Source organism: Ictidomys tridecemlineatus, chromosome 1 (genome assembly GCF_052094955.1).
Source record: "Ictidomys tridecemlineatus isolate mIctTri1 chromosome 1, mIctTri1.hap1, whole genome shotgun sequence".
In the NCBI taxonomy this organism is placed as follows: domain Eukaryota; kingdom Metazoa; phylum Chordata; class Mammalia; order Rodentia; family Sciuridae; genus Ictidomys; species Ictidomys tridecemlineatus.
The window spans coordinates 161,179,002-161,196,161 of NC_135477.1; the positions used below are offsets into that span (position 1 = coordinate 161,179,002).

A 17,160-nucleotide genomic window follows, 5' to 3' on the forward strand; every position below is an offset into this window, starting at 1 on the left:
ATGGTTAGGTGTTCTTTTTTTGTTGTTTGTTTGGGGTACTTTTTGTCTGGTTAGTTTTTGTTTGTATTTGGCCTGTAGAACACTTTTTAACATTCCCTTAGGTACAGGTCTTTTGTGATGGAAATCTTTTAATTTTTGTTTATCTAAAATTTTCAGAACTGTATCTTTGGCAGCTACCATCTTTCAACATTTTAAAATAACATTTCATTGTCTTTAATTCTCACTGGTGTTTATAGGACACATTGAAATATATGGTTTGGTATTTTTCCTCAGTTTCAGAAAAATTCTCTGTAACACTGTCTTCATATGTTTTATTTGCTCTTTTCTTGTCTTTTTATTAGAAACTCTGATTTTACCTGTTTTAAACCTGATCTTTGTTCCCCTATTATCTTATACTCTTTTATCTGTGTGTTTGTTTTGTTTTGTTTCTCACCGTGCCCCATTCTAAATATTTTCTTTCACCCTGTTTTCCAGTTTCTTCTCTCTTCAACTGTGTTTAATCCCTCATAGATTTCCTAATTCAGGTTTCTGGGGTTTGATTCAGTATGTTCTAGTTTTACAATTTCTCTTGCCTTTTTTGAGTTAGTTTGTTTCTGATTGCTCTACAGTCTGGATCCCTGTGGGTCTTTTTTCTGGTGTCTTTTTCTTCTTTCACTCAATCATGTTATTTTTTTCTCCTAATGTACCATGTGTTTTTTTATTTGTTTTGTTGTTGTTGTTTTGTGGGGGGTGTTTTGTTTTGTTTTGTTTTTTAAAAACAATATAGATATAGAATTTTTTAAAATCTCCCAAAATCTGAGGGTTTTGAACAATGTTTCATTCCTTCAAAGAGGATTAAGTGTGCACAGCTAAATTCAGTGTTTTATCCATTTTCAGATTTAGAGAGAATTCAACACCAGACTATTATTTCAGTCTACATTTGGTTCATCCTCCATCCCAGGATATAGGACTTTTTCTGAATTCTAACTCAAAATATTGGAGGTTTAACTGGACTTAGTTGCTTCTATCTTACCTCAAAAAGCAGGGTGACTCTACTCGGTTTTTTTTTTTTTAATTTTATTTTTGGTTATTGTTTTTGTTTGTTTGTGTGTTTGTTGTTCTTCTCATCATCCCCCTCTTCTAAAATCAGCAAGTACATTTAGGAGCAAGCACTGGCAAATGCCATACTCTGCAGATCTTCACTGCCTTCTTAACATTCAGATAGTTTTTATATTTGTCCAACTTTCTAATTGTTCTCAATAGTAAGGTTGTTCTAAACTGCCTAAATTCATCACTCTTTTATCATTTAAAAAAATCAAAAGTGCCATAGGCTTCTAATATCCTTCTTTGGACATTTTCCCTCAGATTTATGTAACTTGAGAGTTTTTGATGATTATTTGGTTACCAACTCTTTTTGAGACCCTGAAAATTCATCTTTTTAACGTATTAAGTGCTCTTTACTGTGATGAGTTCCACACCTATGTAGTTACACAGCAGCACCTCAGGGATTTCCATGGGAGAAAAATGGGGTTACATTGTTAAAGACAGATTTTTTTAAAGAAAAAAAAGAACCACTGTGAGCAGAAAGATTACCCTTTGAGCATTGTTTTTGCCTCTCACTACAAGTTAGATAAGACAGTAAATGAACTATGTCTTGTCTCATAATTTAATCTCTTCAGAGAAAAGTAGATTATTTTTTAAATCAGATACATTTTTCCTCAGAGAACTATTAAGCAAAACAAAAATAATGAAAATTATGAGCAGGGAAATTTGAGTTCATGATTATAAATCATGTTCTGGGAAAGGAAAGTTGGATGCCAGACTGAAAAGCATATACCTTTCTTTGTTTTAAGTATTGCTACTTGGGAAAACAAACCCAACATCATGTAATCTCCCATCTCACATTCCTTTGGGATGTCTTTTTTAAGGATTATAATTCATTAAACAATTTTCAAAACATTGTAAACCAAAGAAAACTTATAGGCTTAGTTAATTAAGCCCAAGGTGACCTTGTGCCCTCTGACTAAAGCCTAAGTTTTCAAGCTATGTCCTTGATGTCCAAAAAAGCAAATGAGCAAAGCAAGCATGTGGAGATACAGATTTGAATGACTGCATATTTTATGGGTCTTGTAAAATAATTGAATGTGGTTTTAGTAGCCAGGGAAAGTTCATCATGTATTTAATAAGCATAATCATTATTCCCATAGGGAACACAATTCCTCCCAGTAGTACATTCCATGTAATTGTGATTGAGCCATCCACAGATATATACTTTATAAAGAAGGCTCTTATTTGTACTCTCCAAGAGTAACAGTTTGACTTTTGCTACTTTGATATAAAAAAAATTACTTTTATTCTATAGGAAATGACTCCAAAGTAGATGGTTTAGTAAACTTCGAGAAGCTAAGAATGATTGCCAAGGAAATTCGTCAAGTTGTTCGAATGACTTCTGCTAATATGGACCCAGCTATGATGTTTCGACAGAGGTATAACACAGAAATGTGAAGTGTTATTGGGTAGCATCAAGGGTGATAATAATAATAATCATAATATTTATCATTTCTTGTGCACTGCACTAAGTTCTTTACAAGTGCCAATCTCAAGTAATTGTTTATCACAGTAACCCTAACAGGTAGGTGGTATTAGCCTTGCTTTCATATCTGAGGAATGTAAAGCTCAAAGCAGTTTTTATGTAATTTGCTAAAATTTAAACCCCTAGTTTCTCTCTTTTTTGAATATATGGATAGTTCTACATTGTTGTAATTTTTTTAAAATATAAGCAAACGCATTGTTGATCTTCACTGAAATTATCATACAGGATGAATAGTTTCAAACCTAATCTGTAATGTATTAATTATCTCTTTTTTTACTGAATATTTTTAAAAGTAATTGTTTATATTTTTTTAAAAAACATACGTTCCTTTGTTCAGGTTAATAATGCCGTTTTTTATTTGTATGTACATCCTTTAACATAATTTAGAAAGTGCAAATTTAATCATTCTTCATCTTTATTAAAAATGGAAAATATTTATATTCTTTATTATCTGATCTTCTATGAATGCATTTTAAATTCATTTTTAATGTAATAACAAAGGCTTCTTCGAATTGCTATGTAGTTTATAGAAAGTACTTTGTTAAGCTGCTCCTAGTAATTTTTATAATTTTCAGGGTATAAGTAGACATTACAGTTTTAATTTTTGGTCTGATTTTCTTTTCTGTGTTTAGAGCATTAGAAAATGGAATAATTTACAGATGCCAACTAATTCCTAATATTTAAAAAATATATATTCTGCTAAGGAAACAAAAATGCTTGGTACTTTAAAAACCAGAGTTGAAAAGCCAGGTGCCATAGTGCACACCTATCATCTTAACTAATTGGGAGGCTAAACAGAAGGATTTCAAGTTCAGGGCTAGCCTGAGCAACTTAGCAAGACCCTATCTCAAAATTTAAAAATTTTAAAAACTCTACCCCTGATATATAGATATATATAACTTAGGGAACTCTACCCCTGGTATATCAGGGGTAGAGTTCCCTAAGTTCAATCCCCAAAAGAAAAAGAAAAAAAACATTTGGAGTTTATGTAACCCAACAAACCAGTGTGTGTCACGATTGTTTTTTTGCTTATTCACATCACTGTTCAGGAGTCTGTTTTTGTGAGTAGTTAATCTGATGGTTTCTCTAATTTAGAGATCCTCAATATGTGGAGGAGGAATGAGTGTGCCTAATCTCCTCTTCCCAATTTCCATCCCTTTTCTGCCACTTGAGACCAATACATATAAGAGATGTCATTGCTCAACAATGTGATAGCAGAAAACAATAAGAACCAGGAACCAAAGCAAACCTGGAGGAGGGCTTGTTCGCTTGTTTTGTTTTTATTTTTGTTGCATGTCCTTGTACAGTGGTCTTCACATTCCCTATTGTCTTATATGGAACTCCATTCACTCATATGTTACCACTCTGGTCCCTGACTATGTAATGAATTTGTGTCCCTGCCAGACCAGTTGATAATATACCAACTACCATCTGTGCCTCAGAAATGGGCAAAGAGGGGGAAAAAACTGATGTGAAAATTAATAAACCTGGCTGTTTGAGGTGGGGGTGGGGATAGCCTGGGTTGAGTAGAATAAGAAATGAGGGAAAATATCACTGTAAACATTGGACTGAATTTTTCCTGAATCGGTTTTATTTGTCTGTCAGTAGTAATCATCAGTTTGCTGAATTTAAAAAAACACTGTCTTTATTTGAACAATAGCATAAAGATATACAATATGGTAAGATTTCACTGATACATTTTTACTTATATTTTAAGTTGGATTTGTTGGCCAACTGTTCTTTACAATTTCTTATAAAATACTTCATCAGAGAAATTTCTGTACATAGAAAAGAATTGTTTGTTAATATTCCTTGTAGTTTCATTCTGTCACTTAATGAATGGCTTAAAAAATATTTTCAAAATCACATTCACAAATTTTATACTTCAAGATTTTTTCCTTAAAAACTTTTAACTCAAAATTTATAGTAAGTATTTTCATTTAAGCTTCTTATAATAAACTGCTACATGAATTTATTAAGACCCTCACCCTCAGTGAGGCCCTGTCTCAAAATAAAAAATAAAAAGGACTGAGGTTGTAACTAAGTGATAAAGCACCCCTGTGTTCAGTCCCCAGTACCAAAATACATACATACACATATACTAAGTTGTTTTTTAAAAATCTATCATGGGGGGGCTGGGGATGTGGCTCAAGTGGTAGCACGCTCACGTAGCATGTGTGAGGCACTGGGTTCGATTCTCAGCACCACATAAAAACAAAATATATTGTGTCTACCTAAAACTAAAAAATAAATTTTTTTTTTTAAATCCATCATGGGGTTTCTTTTGGCCTTCTGGACGTATCATAACTCAAACCCTTGCATTTCCTTAAAGTCATTTTACCATTAAGCTACAGTTTTTTCCTGGTTAAATATTTCCATTCTACCCTGTCTACATAGTTTTTCTGACTTTCAACTGTTGTCTGTTTCTGTGCTTTCCTGTTCAAACACATGCTTCAATGTTTGTGGCTCTTGCTTACAGGAAGAAGAGGTGGCGGAGTCTGGGGTAAGTGTAGAGATGAACACAACTGGAATGAAGGTTGTACAACTCTTAACATATAATGCATCCCTTTCATTAATGCACGCATATAAAACAGCATGTGTTCTATTAACTCTGTCAACCTACATTCCTGACAAATGCCTTTTGCTAACAAGGTGAACGTAGTGATAGAACTTTTTAGGGTTTTTTTGTATTTTTTTTATGTATTTGTTTACTGATTTTACTTTTCCATTATTGATGTTCTATAAGCCCATTTTAATTTTTTTTAATTTAGCAGGATCTCATAGATGATGATAAAGACAAGGATGGTAGTGAATATTTGTTATATATTTCCCATGTGCCACACGTTGTTCTAAGTTTTCTAAATGAATTAGCTGTTTAATTCTCCTATCATCCTTTGAGTAGATGTTATTCCCATGGTATAGATGAGGAAGATGGAATTGCCCAGTTTTATAACTCATTGATAGTGAATCCAAACCTAGGCATTCTGACTCCACACCACATTTTTTCTTCATTATCATATTTTATTTTATAAAAGTAAACATTTGGGGCTGGGGATGTGGCTCAAGCAGTATCACGCTTGCCTGGCATGCACGGGGCGCTGGGTTCGATCCTCAACACCATATAAAAATAAAATTAAAGACATTGTGTCCACCTAAAAGTAAAAAATAAGTATTTTTTTAAAGTAAACATATCATGTCAGTGGTATAAAAGTGGATGAGAACTGTTTGTGAAGGTTGCATTTTTCATCACTTTTCCAAAAAGAGGCAATCTTTATTCAAGCTATATTATGCAATAAAACTAGAACCTGATTTTAATTCTTCCAAGCCATTTACACCTGAGATTTCCAACACTGATTGAAAATCATTTTAAATTTCTACCAGTTTTGCTAAAAGACTTTCTTAACTCTCTGTAAAACTGTTAGAATAAAAAACACCTTTTGTTTTTTGTTTTTTATACTTCTACATATGTAGATATTCGTTTAGAATCGTAAATTGTTAAAGTTTTTATATATCATGCACTTAGTCCTTTCATTTTTAGATGAAAAGAGAGATGACTTTTATGGGTGAAAGAATTATATAAGAAGAATTTTCTTAATACTAGTGAACCAAGAAGTTAGATTTTTTATTACATGTAAGAAGAATTATTTTGTGAGCCATTTTCTTCAGTATTGTGTCTTATTTGTGGTTTTGTTTTCTGTTAAAGCTTAGCAAATTTGGCTTTCCTGTACTTCATTCCTTCCTTCCTTCCTTTTCTGTGTTTCTTGTGTATTTCTTCCATATCATACATTTATGTCTTAGTCTTTTCTGTCTCTTCTAACCCGATATTAATATTTTAAAGAATAATACTTGGACAATCATAGTGGCTTTTTGAGGTGATTAATGATTTAATACATTCACTTTTTATTCAGTTTTAGGATTTGTATTGTATGATAGTTGATGCTTACAAACAGATATTTTCATTTTACATCAGTATTTCCTGTTTTGGAAATAGTGTGGAAGACACTGTCATTTATTACAGTGTTTTCTTTTTTAGAATTTTGTTATCTATACTGCCAGGCATAGTGGTGCACTCCTATAATCCCAACTACTTTAGGAGGTTGCAACAGAAGGATCACAAGTTTGAGGCCAGCCTGGGCAACCTGACAAGACCCTGTCTTAAAATAGTTTTTAAAAGGATGGAGAATTTGGCTCATTGCTAGAGTGCTTGCTTAGCATGTGCGAGACCCTGGGTTTAATACCCCGTTCCACAAAAGAAAAAAAAAATTTTTTTTATCTATCCTGAATTTTTATCTACCCTCTCTTTCTTTTAAAATTATTAAATATTAGTATATTGAAACTTGTTACTAAATTTTAGGACTGAATTTTACTTCATTTCTTTGAATCCAAAGTTTTATCAGTTGACAAGAAAATCATTGCAGTGGTCAAGTGTGGTAGCATATGCCTGTCATCCCAACTACTCAGAAGGCTGAGGCAGGAAGATCACAAGTTCAAGACCACCCTAGACAACTTATGACTCTGTCTCAAAATAAAAAGGGCTGGGGATATAGCTTAGTGGTCAAGTGTCCCTGGATTCAATCCCCCTGTGCTGCCAATCCCCCAATCCCTAGCTCACTGCTTTATCCTGTTACCAAAATTTTGCTTCATGCTATTGAAAGATCTCTCATAAGTCTGTGAACTTAGGTTTGAATTTTTATTACATTAACCTTATTGTGTATATATAAAAAGGAAAACAAGCAAAATAAATTGGTTTAGATCTTTATAAAATTTCTTCATATTCAGAACGTGAATCTTCTTAAACACTTTTAGAGTCATTAGTTTCTGAGTTTTCTGCAGTATACAGAGACTCAAATGCACACAGTCTTGTCTTCTGTGCCATCCAGTGTATTGATAATCCACCATCTTAAAAATATGGCATAATGCAAGCTCCTGATATTGGGTTCTGAGGCTGGCTTTGCAAGTAATTAGAGCTAGCCACCTTTTGACACCTTTGGGAATGTTATTGAAATTGTCAAATTTACTCTCTTTATAATCATTTGCTCCCTGGAATCTGAAATGGTAATTTACTCATATCAATATGCTCTCTTCCAAATCATTCTGCAAGTTTTAAGGTTTCTGCATCACTTTAAGTAGTATCACTTTAAAGTAGTGATGACTACATCAACAGTTTCTGCCTAACCAGCAGCAATTGTAAGTTGTCATCAAATCTTAATATACCCCTATTTCAAGAGATCTTAAAATGTGATTTTTTTAAAAATGTCATAACACTATTTTAGTTGTTTCACCTAATTTAAGTATGTGAGCACTAAAGAACAAATTGTTGTATGGTTGTGATCTGTGTATTTAGAATACTTATATGTAAATATGAGGCAAATTTAGAAAATGAATGGGTATTCTTGATTTAGAACAGCAGCTGCTTTTAAATAAAAATCATTCAAGAACCTTGTTTTTGCTAGTCTTGTTAAAGGATGCTTGACAAACAGTCGAGTTGGGTGAAAGTGCAGGTTATTTGAATTGTAGTTGTTTTTACTCAACTTGCAGTTCCATCACATTTAGCAGCATTACAAAAGTTAATTTCAGATTCCCCTTCCTTAAACCCAAATATTGACTAACTATTCCATATATGAGAGGAAATATTGAAAATTTTTTTACATTTCTGATCTCTATTCTGAATTGAATAAAATGCTGTTATTTTCAGCTAATATCTTACTAGTAAAATTGGACAGCATGCCCAAAGTAATCCTGTTCTAGACAGGAATGGTGATTGTAATAGCATGTCCGTGTGTCCAGAGTAGCACAGATGAGCAAAACTGCTCTAGAAACTTCCTTATGGGAGAACCTTCATGCAGATATCTGATAGATGATAGTCTTGTATTGCCAGACTCTTGCCATATCTCCAGAGTGTGGATGGCTTCTAGGGCCAAAGGAATGCTTTTTCTTGTCACAGTTGTACCATGGTTACATAGGCACAAACACAGGTCTGATAGAATATATTTCGTAGGGAGGAGTTGGTATCTTATTCTTTTGAAATTTGCATTTTATCAAATCTTATTCTTTATTCAGAAAATCGCCATATGTGCCAAATTACTTTGCATTAATGCTCTTCATCTTTTAACTCATTTATGTCAGCATGCAATAGCATTAACAGAGCAAAATCTTTTAATCTTCATTCTTCTGTGCTTAATTCTCATCTTTACCACCCCTTATTTTGATTTCTATCCTCTTACAGGTCACTCAGTCAAGGCAGCACAAATTCAAACATGCTGGATGTTCAGGGAGGTGCTCACAAAAAAAGGACACGCCGCAGCTCTCTGCTCAATGCCAAGAAGCTGTATGAGGATGCCCAAATGGCAAGGAAAGTAAAGCAGTATCTTTCTAGTCTTGATGTAGAGACAGATGAGGAGAAGTTCCAGATGATGTCATTGCAGTGGGAGCCTGGATATGGTACCTGTGAGTACAAGTTTTCATTTATATGATACCACAGAGGATAACAAAATAGATAGTTGGTTCCCCAGAATTATGCTGAAGTTCCAGGAAAATTAACTTTGTACTGACATACCCTAAACATCATGTAATTCTGTTAATCAGATCCAGAATCTTATTCATCCCTGATATGCAAGAAAGAGAGGGATAATTTGTTATTCTTTAAGAAGCTTTATAAAGCAGGGCATAGTGCCACACACCTGTAATCCCAGCAATTTAGGAGCTGAGGCAAAAGGATTGCAAATTTAAGGCCAGCCTTAGCCACTTAGTGAGACACTGTCTCAAAATTACTTTAAAAGGAGGTGAGGGAATGAGGATGTAGCTCAGTGATTAAATTCTCCTGAGTCAAATTCACAGTACCAAAAAAAGAAAAGCAGCTTTATAAAGACATCTTGTAAAACTTGGAGCCTTACAGAAGAGTCTTTTTGTTTGAGAACATTTTTGCATTGAGCTTAAAATGAAGGGTGAAATTTTTACTTTTTTATTTAATGGGTATTATAATTATATAATTTGTCAATTAGAAAATATAAGAAATCTGATTCAAACATTAGAGATAATAGAGTTTGGAAGGTGTCAGGTAAAACAAGAAAAAGCCAGGCATATTCTGATAATATCTAGAAAATACAATGGAAAAAGAGATTCTGTCCTCAATATTGAACAACCCCTTCCTGCCAACCATGCTGGCATGCTTAACAAACAGGTATTCTGCCACAGAGCCACACTCTCAAGCCCTATGCTGAATTTTTTTAAAAATTTTATTATTATTATTATTATACATAGTGTTTTGGTTCCTTTTGAAAAAAAATTATACATATAAGGAATTTGATTTCCCACTTAATGCTGACCTTTTAAAAATTAAGTATAAATAACAAACCATGTATGTTAGTGAAATCAAGAACTGATATAGTGTTGAGAGAAAGGTAGAATGTGTTTCAAAGCTCTAACTCAAAAATTACATTTTAGGATCAATTCGTTGATGAGCCAGTGTTTATTGTCCCCAGGAGTCCCTGTGTTTTAGCTTTCTGCCATGTTCCCTGATGTTTATCACCCAAAATATTCACTAGGCTCTCATAATAAAAGCATAATTACTAACTATTACATCTATGCTGGGACATTTTAAACATCTATTTGCTTTTATCCTGATATTTAAAGCAAACATATTATGAAGTACTAAGGTTATACCTACCTACATAAAACCATCCTGAATAACTGAGTGAAGGATTAAAAGTACTGCATGGGGCTAGGGATATAGCTTAGTGATAAAGTGCTTTCCTGGCATGCATAAGGCTCTGGGTTCATTCCCTAGCACTACAAAATAAGTAAATAAATAAATAAATAGAAGCACTGCCTGAAGAAAGAATATCCTTTAGACTATGGTATTGATTATATGCAAAGGAGCAGCTCTTTCATTTCTTAAGTCAAAGTTCCCTGGGTTTTTGAGCAAGTGCATCTTCATCTGAAAGATGCACCAAGTGTTACATAGTGGAAGGGAGTTTTCCAGTCTAGAAAACTAAATAATTTATTTTAATAGGAATCTAGAGAGTATAGGGCTGAGGAAAAGAAAGGCACACAGTTAAAGAGGGTGGGTGGCTAAATCATGCAGGGTCTTTTAAGGCCATGTTGTAAGGCTTTGGGCCTTTATCCTGTGAACAGTGAGAAGGCATATAAAGTTGTATACAGGGACATATGGAGAAAGAAAGTGATATGATCAGATTTTCATTTGGTTGAAACATTTTGCCATTGTATGGAGAATGGCTTGAAGTCAAGAAATTTATGAAAGGTAGTTTAAAACATTTTATTTTTGTGCTAAAAATTAGTGGTATTTAATAGGCCACTTATTGTTGCCTGTGGTAATAATATCCTTGCCTAAAAAAGAAGTTCACTTACCTTTTTTTTTTTTTTCCTCTCCTATAGTGACCAAGAATTTAAGTGAGAAAAGATCTGCCAAGTCATCTGAAATGTCTCCAGTGCCTCTGAGGTCAGCTGGCCAAACAGCTAAAGCCCATTTACATCAGTCCCACAGAGTAAGCCAGGTTCTTCAGGTACCAGCTGTTAATTTGCACCCCATCAGGAAGAAGGGACAAGCAAGAGACCCTACATTGAGTAAGTATTCACAATTAGTATTATATTCATTTAATTAAATTCCAGGGGGTTTAAAGTGACAATTACAAATGCTCAGAAGATGAGCTATTGTAAGTTGTGTAATATCATCTCTTAATGAATCAATTAAAAGGATAAAAAGAATACCAGTTTAAGTGTATTCTGTTTGATTTTTCCCTAGAGATATTTGATGATAGCATACTTAGGTTTTGTTTTTGTTTTTGTTTAGTTGTAGATGGACACAATACCTTTATTTTTGCCCCAGTGCCTTACACATGAGGAGCAAGTAATCTACCACTGAATTACAACCCCAGCCCCAGTGTACATGTTTTAAATGCTGGCCTTGGAATTCCTATAAAACTAAAATCTGTTTATCACCCCAAAAAAACTTATAGTAATATATCTTGAGTATTTGCATCAAACCCTGGGCAATACATCAAAGGCTTACTGCATTAAAAGATGTATTTAATAAAATACCAGCTACAGGTGTGACCTACAAAAACTGTGACAGCCAGCCAGACACAGTGGCACATACCTGTAATACCAGTGACTCCAGAGCATCAGGCTGAAGGATTAAAAGTTGAAGGCCAGCCTCAGCAACTTAGTGAAACCCTATCTCAAAATAAAAAGGGCTGGGGATGTAGTCAATTGTTAAGTGACCTTGGGTTCAGTCCCTGGTAACAAAGAAACAGAAGAGGAAAAGAAAGAAGAAGAAAAAAAAAACTGTGTGTGTGTGTATATAAATATATATTTGTATAATTTCCACATTTCTTTGCCATTTTTAGGCCATGTAGACATTATCCAAATTACTTTTTTATTGTTTATCGCTATTTCAGCTTTTAGGTGGGAAGCTACATTAAATTTGATTCCTAAAATTATTACTTTAATCTAGACATTATATATAATACATATTAAATAGAAGTTTGTGAATTTAATTTCATTTTATTTGAGTTACAAAGTTGAAAATAAAAAAAGAAATGCCCCCTCCCGTGCCAGATTTTCAGTCTGGTTTATATAGAGACTCCCAGATACTTCAGTATTTGTTTATTGTTATGCCAGGAGGTAAATACAGAACATATAAAAGGAAAAATAAGAGGCACCTTTAGCAGGAGTGAAAAGGCGGGGCTTCAAAAGAAAGCTTTTTGGAGATAAGATTTAAGCAGAACCTCAAGACATTGATGAGGAAGGAAGTAATTAGGGGAAGGTTTCAGAAAAGTTGCTTCAAGCAAAGGAAACAGCTTAGTGTCTGCAAGGAGCTACAAGTGCTTTGCTGACTGGCTGCAAATTTCATGCAGAGTATTGAAAGAAAATAGTAACTAAAGTTGACAGTTAGCATTTAGGGAGTTTGAGGCACAGTTCACAGTGCTTTACTGACCATACATTCATTTATTCTTTATAATAACCTATAAGAAAGGTAGTATTTTATTCTTACTGAGAATCAAACTCATTAATGTGTCAAAATTATAATTTGCTATGCTAAAGGCAAGTTGTGATTGAGAAGCCATTAAAGAAATTTGAACACGTTGAAGTTATAGTACAAATTATGATGAGAATAGACTATAGTAGAGAATGTAGCAAGATCTGAGGTAGAAAGCCTGAATGGATAGCTGATGTAACATTTTACTGGAAATTGCTCAGGACCTAGACTAGTTTAGTGGCTGCAGGAATAAAAAGAATTGGATGCAAAACTGATAAATTTGGTAAGGGAAAGGGAGGGACAAATTTTGCTTTCATTGTTTAACTTGGATATTAGCACCTGAGAGACAGCACTATGTATACTGGGTATGTCCCCTCCCTCTCATTCCCTCCCTAATAATATTGCTGGTATTTATGGATTAAATATATTGTATATTAAAACTATATTCAAGTAGTAAGGATATAGTGTGATTAAAGTGTTTTCATTGTCAAAAGCTGCTTGTTACTGGGCCATATTCTCATCAAAGTTGTGTTTACTCTGCTGGTTAAGAACAGTGTCAGTAGTTCTTTGACATTTCTTAGAGAAGACCACATTGGAAAAGTCAGTTGTCAGTATATTGAAAGCATTTTGGTTTAACCCTCACTAAACAGTGCTAGCTATTAGATAGGGTAATGATAGAATATTTCCACTAGGCTCCATATTATTTTTCTATGAATTCATGATTCTTTCTGTTGTTTACTTCTCTCCTGGAGAGTGAATTTAGTGCTCTTGAAAGGGCTAGACTGGCAGCCCTGCAGCTTCTTTTGTATACCCTCAGCACAGATGCACCACAGGTAGTGCCAGTGCCAGCATTCCTACACTGCCCCTGACCAATGCCTCACTCTGACTTGGAGAGGCCACCTCTAGAGGGGAGGGAAGAGTTTGAATCCATGTCTTCCCTTTAAGATTTCAAACAGGTGTGTCAATTGTGAGGGGTGGGTCACTTTATTCATAATTCAGAGGGTGGTTTTTAACTTCTGTGACAGAGAGCAAGCATAAGTAAAAATTGATTTCTCTTCTGCCACAAAGCAAACTTTTTATTATAAACTGATCTATGACCAGCTGAATTTGAACAAATAAACTAGAGGTGAGACTATCTGTATGCCATTATCCAGTCATTTAGTCTTCGTTTGTTATTTACACATTTCAGTTGACTGTACTAGCCATTGTGCATCATGGCTTTAGTTATGTAGTGAATTAGGCATCTACAGACATTTAAATTGTAAAATGGGACTTATGCACTTCTTTGATTTTATTCTTAGGTTCAAGTTTACCTCAGAAAGTTTTAGGACCAACCGAAGAAATAAGTGGTAAGAAACATACAGAAGACACTGTGTCTGTGGCATCATCTTTACATTCTAGTCCTCCTGCATCTCCTCAAGGTTCCCCTCGAAAAGGTAAGACAGACATTTCAGGCTTGTTCTTGTTAAACTGAACAACACTTTCTAGCACATATTTTGCTTTTTAGTCCATAAATAAATGAATAATAGAAAAGTGTAACTGTGGGCTGGGGTTGTGGCTTAGCAGTAGAGCGCTCGCCTAACAAGTGCGAGGCCCTGGGTTTGAACCTCAACACCACATAAAAAATAAATAAATACAATAAAGGTATTATAACCAACTACAAGTTAAAAAAAAAAGAAAAGTATAACTGCTAAGAGTTACTTTTTGAACTTTGCTATTTCTTATTGAATTATTCAAACAACTTTTCAATTGTTATACATCATGTAACTGGGACTCCAGAATTCAGAGGGTGGTTTTAATTTCTGTGACAGAGAGCAAGCATAGATAAAAATAAAGGCAGAAGTCACAGGTTTTTTGATCTGTGCCAGTTCTTGATATTACTTTCTAAATTTTCAGTATTAAAACATTTTATTGGAGCATTTGCCAATAAAAATATCTACAATAATATTTTTAACCAAGATGTAGAAAAAGAAACAGATATTTAAGGTGACTTCTTTTTTTTTTTTTAGCAATAGCATATTACCTTTTTATGAATCAAGATTTAGATCAGATACCTTTATAGATTTTACATTTATACTTATACAGAACCTAACGAGGTAAAAAATCTGACATCCTTCTTGTTCTTTTACATGTGTTTTTATACTAAAAAGAAATTGAGACCAGAGCTTTTCTTGGCTAGCCTGAACTGTACCTATGGAGATTCCATTTCATGTTAACTGCACATGTAGCATTCTAGATAGAGTGTGTATTTCTTACATTGGCCCCTGTACCCTCTGTTTGTACCCTGGAAGAAAGCTCCCTAATACTGGGATCTTTACAGATATACAAGAATTAGAATCTTTAAGTAATTACAGCTTAAGATGGCATATAAGCAGAGGGGGAGACAAGTTTGTTAATTCTAGCAGGAGGGAGAAGCTTCCAGACTTTGCCTCAGCTCCCATGTTCTGAATTACATCTCATTCTTCAGGGCTTTTTCTTATTTTTGCCACCTTATGTAGCAATGATGTCAGATCTGAGTTGAATCTGATTCTGTCCCCTGCTATATCTGTGTTACAATGTATAACTTATTTATAGAGTCAGGTTTTCTCTCTGAAAGACAGGGGAAAGACCATCTATTTCAGAGTCCTCCAAGGTTTAAAGGTAATAATATTTATAAAGTCATATGTGCTAAAAAGTAGTGTCTCTTTTCTTTCCCTGCTGCCAATCCAGGGCAACATAGCTTCATTACTCACCTGCCCTTTCTCACATAGCTGAAACTGGCTAGAATTTTCATTCAGATTTTACCAGGGAAAGCTTCATGAAAATCAGAACATATAAGCAGCATATATACAATAGTTGTGTTTATAAACACATATTTCTCATCCTGTTGTGACATATGCATGATATTTTTTTTTTTTTTTTTTTTTGAGGCACATAGACCTGATCCCATCTCCTTTTCTCCCTTGCCCCATCCAGAGTGCCTTGGTCAGATCTGGCATTAGCGCCTGCAGCCAAATAATCCTCATAAACAGTGCCTGTGTGCTAATACCCTTGAAAGAGCACTTTACATCCCTCATCCCTTTTGGAAGCTATTCAGAAGTCCATTTCAGACTAGAAAATTCTATAAGCAGAAAGCTATATGCTTTATGCCTGACTATAACTTGGGGGAAGAAATATCAGGAACAGGAATACCCCCATTGGCCTTATTCCCAGCAGAAAATCCACTCTCACCATTGAAATAGAAAGGTCTTTTCTGGATTATCTTTCAGTGTGTAGCTGAGAGTTGACTATGATATTTATAGGTTTGTAAACCTGTCATAATCATATTTAGAATCCTGAAGAAATTCTCTTGAGCATTATTTCAGTTTGTTGTTACATATGCTCTGTCAAAACCTCAACTGAGGCACAGGGGTTGTGGCTCAGCAGTAGAGCACCTGCCTAGTGTGTATGAGGCACTGGGTTCAATCAAGCCTCAGCACCACATATGAATAAATAAAGATAAAGGTATTGTGCCCACCGACAACTAAAAAAATATTAAAAAAAAAAAAAAAAAAACTCAGGCATGGTGGTACCTGCCTATAATTCCAGCAGCTAGGGAGGCTGAGGCAGGAGGATCACAAGTTCAAAGCCAGCCCTGGCAACTTAGTGAGGTCCTATGCAAATTAGCAAGACCCTGTTTCAAAATAAAAAATATTTTGGTTCAGTCTCCAGTACACACACACCACATGCACGCACGTACACACACATATAAATAACTCGCTCAACTGAATATGATATTTCCATAGACAGTTTTTTGCCAATTATTCATTACACTAAATATGTTATTAGGATCCGTTCTTAGTTTTATCTCGATTCTGGAATTATTTGTTTTCTGTTTTTCTCCCCTTCTTTCCTTGTGCTAGGATTGAACTCACTGGTACTCTACTGCTTAACTACATCCTCGCTAATTTACGTAGATTGGCTTTGAACTTGTGATCCTCCTACCTCAGCCTCCTGAGTAGCTGGGATTACATGCCTGGCTTGAAATTAGTTGTTTTCTAACAATTTAGAAAATAATTCTGTTTTATATTTTCGTAAGAAGAAGTTAAACAAGTAAGCACTTTTAAAAGAGGGAAGTCAAGAGACTTTAAGCATTATATAATCTTCCTCAGCACTTAAGAAAGGCAACCTCTCCACCTTAGAGCCACAGCAGCATCAGAAATGATGCTTTGTAAATATACGTGTTGATATGTATTATTTTTGTGTCCCATTTGGTTTTTACTAAGCTTTTTCTTAGTAAAATCTGCTGGAAAATTCTAGACAGGCATAATTTCTTTTGAGAAATAGTTCTGGTTACCTGTTACTCTAGTCATATATTTTCTGATGATTTGACCACCTTGGTTTACTCTCAACACTGTTACCATCAGCCTGTTCTGATCAAGATAATCTTTCTCCTATGTTCTGTCTTATTATAATATCAATGTGTTTATGCTATATAATACATTTTTTATGCGTTAAACATATTTTTGCTAGATTTCCATTTTGCAGATGTTGTCAAGATAATAAATTTTTTAGTAGACTGATTGTGATTAATTGGAAAGAATTAATTGACCATGTCAGGGTTTTTGCATTT

The 17,160-nt window shown here is 34.3% G+C and overlaps 1 protein-coding gene across 13 annotated transcripts in view; it reads left to right on the forward strand.

Moving 5' to 3' along the window:
- Rapgef6 (Rap guanine nucleotide exchange factor 6) overlaps positions 1–17,160 on the forward strand; it is a 214,313-nt gene that overhangs the window by 184,797 nt on the left and 12,356 nt on the right. For 10 of the 13 annotated variants that reach the window (XR_013439379.1, XM_040271793.2, XM_040271794.2 and 7 more), the window contains 5 exons: positions 2,342–2,465; positions 5,052–5,075; positions 8,799–9,019; positions 10,967–11,155; positions 13,871–14,005. Coding sequence is in view for 11 of the 13 variants with exons in the window: in XM_040271793.2 (XP_040127727.2) it covers positions 2,342–2,465; positions 5,052–5,075; positions 8,799–9,019; positions 10,967–11,155; positions 13,871–14,005 (693 nt within the window). In the remaining 2 variants the exon portion in view is untranslated. The remainder of the gene's footprint in view (positions 1–2,341; positions 2,466–5,051; positions 5,076–8,798; positions 9,020–10,966; positions 11,156–13,870; positions 14,006–17,160) is intronic. The other 3 variants (XR_013439380.1, XM_021733608.3, XM_021733609.3) reach the window with 1 other exon arrangement.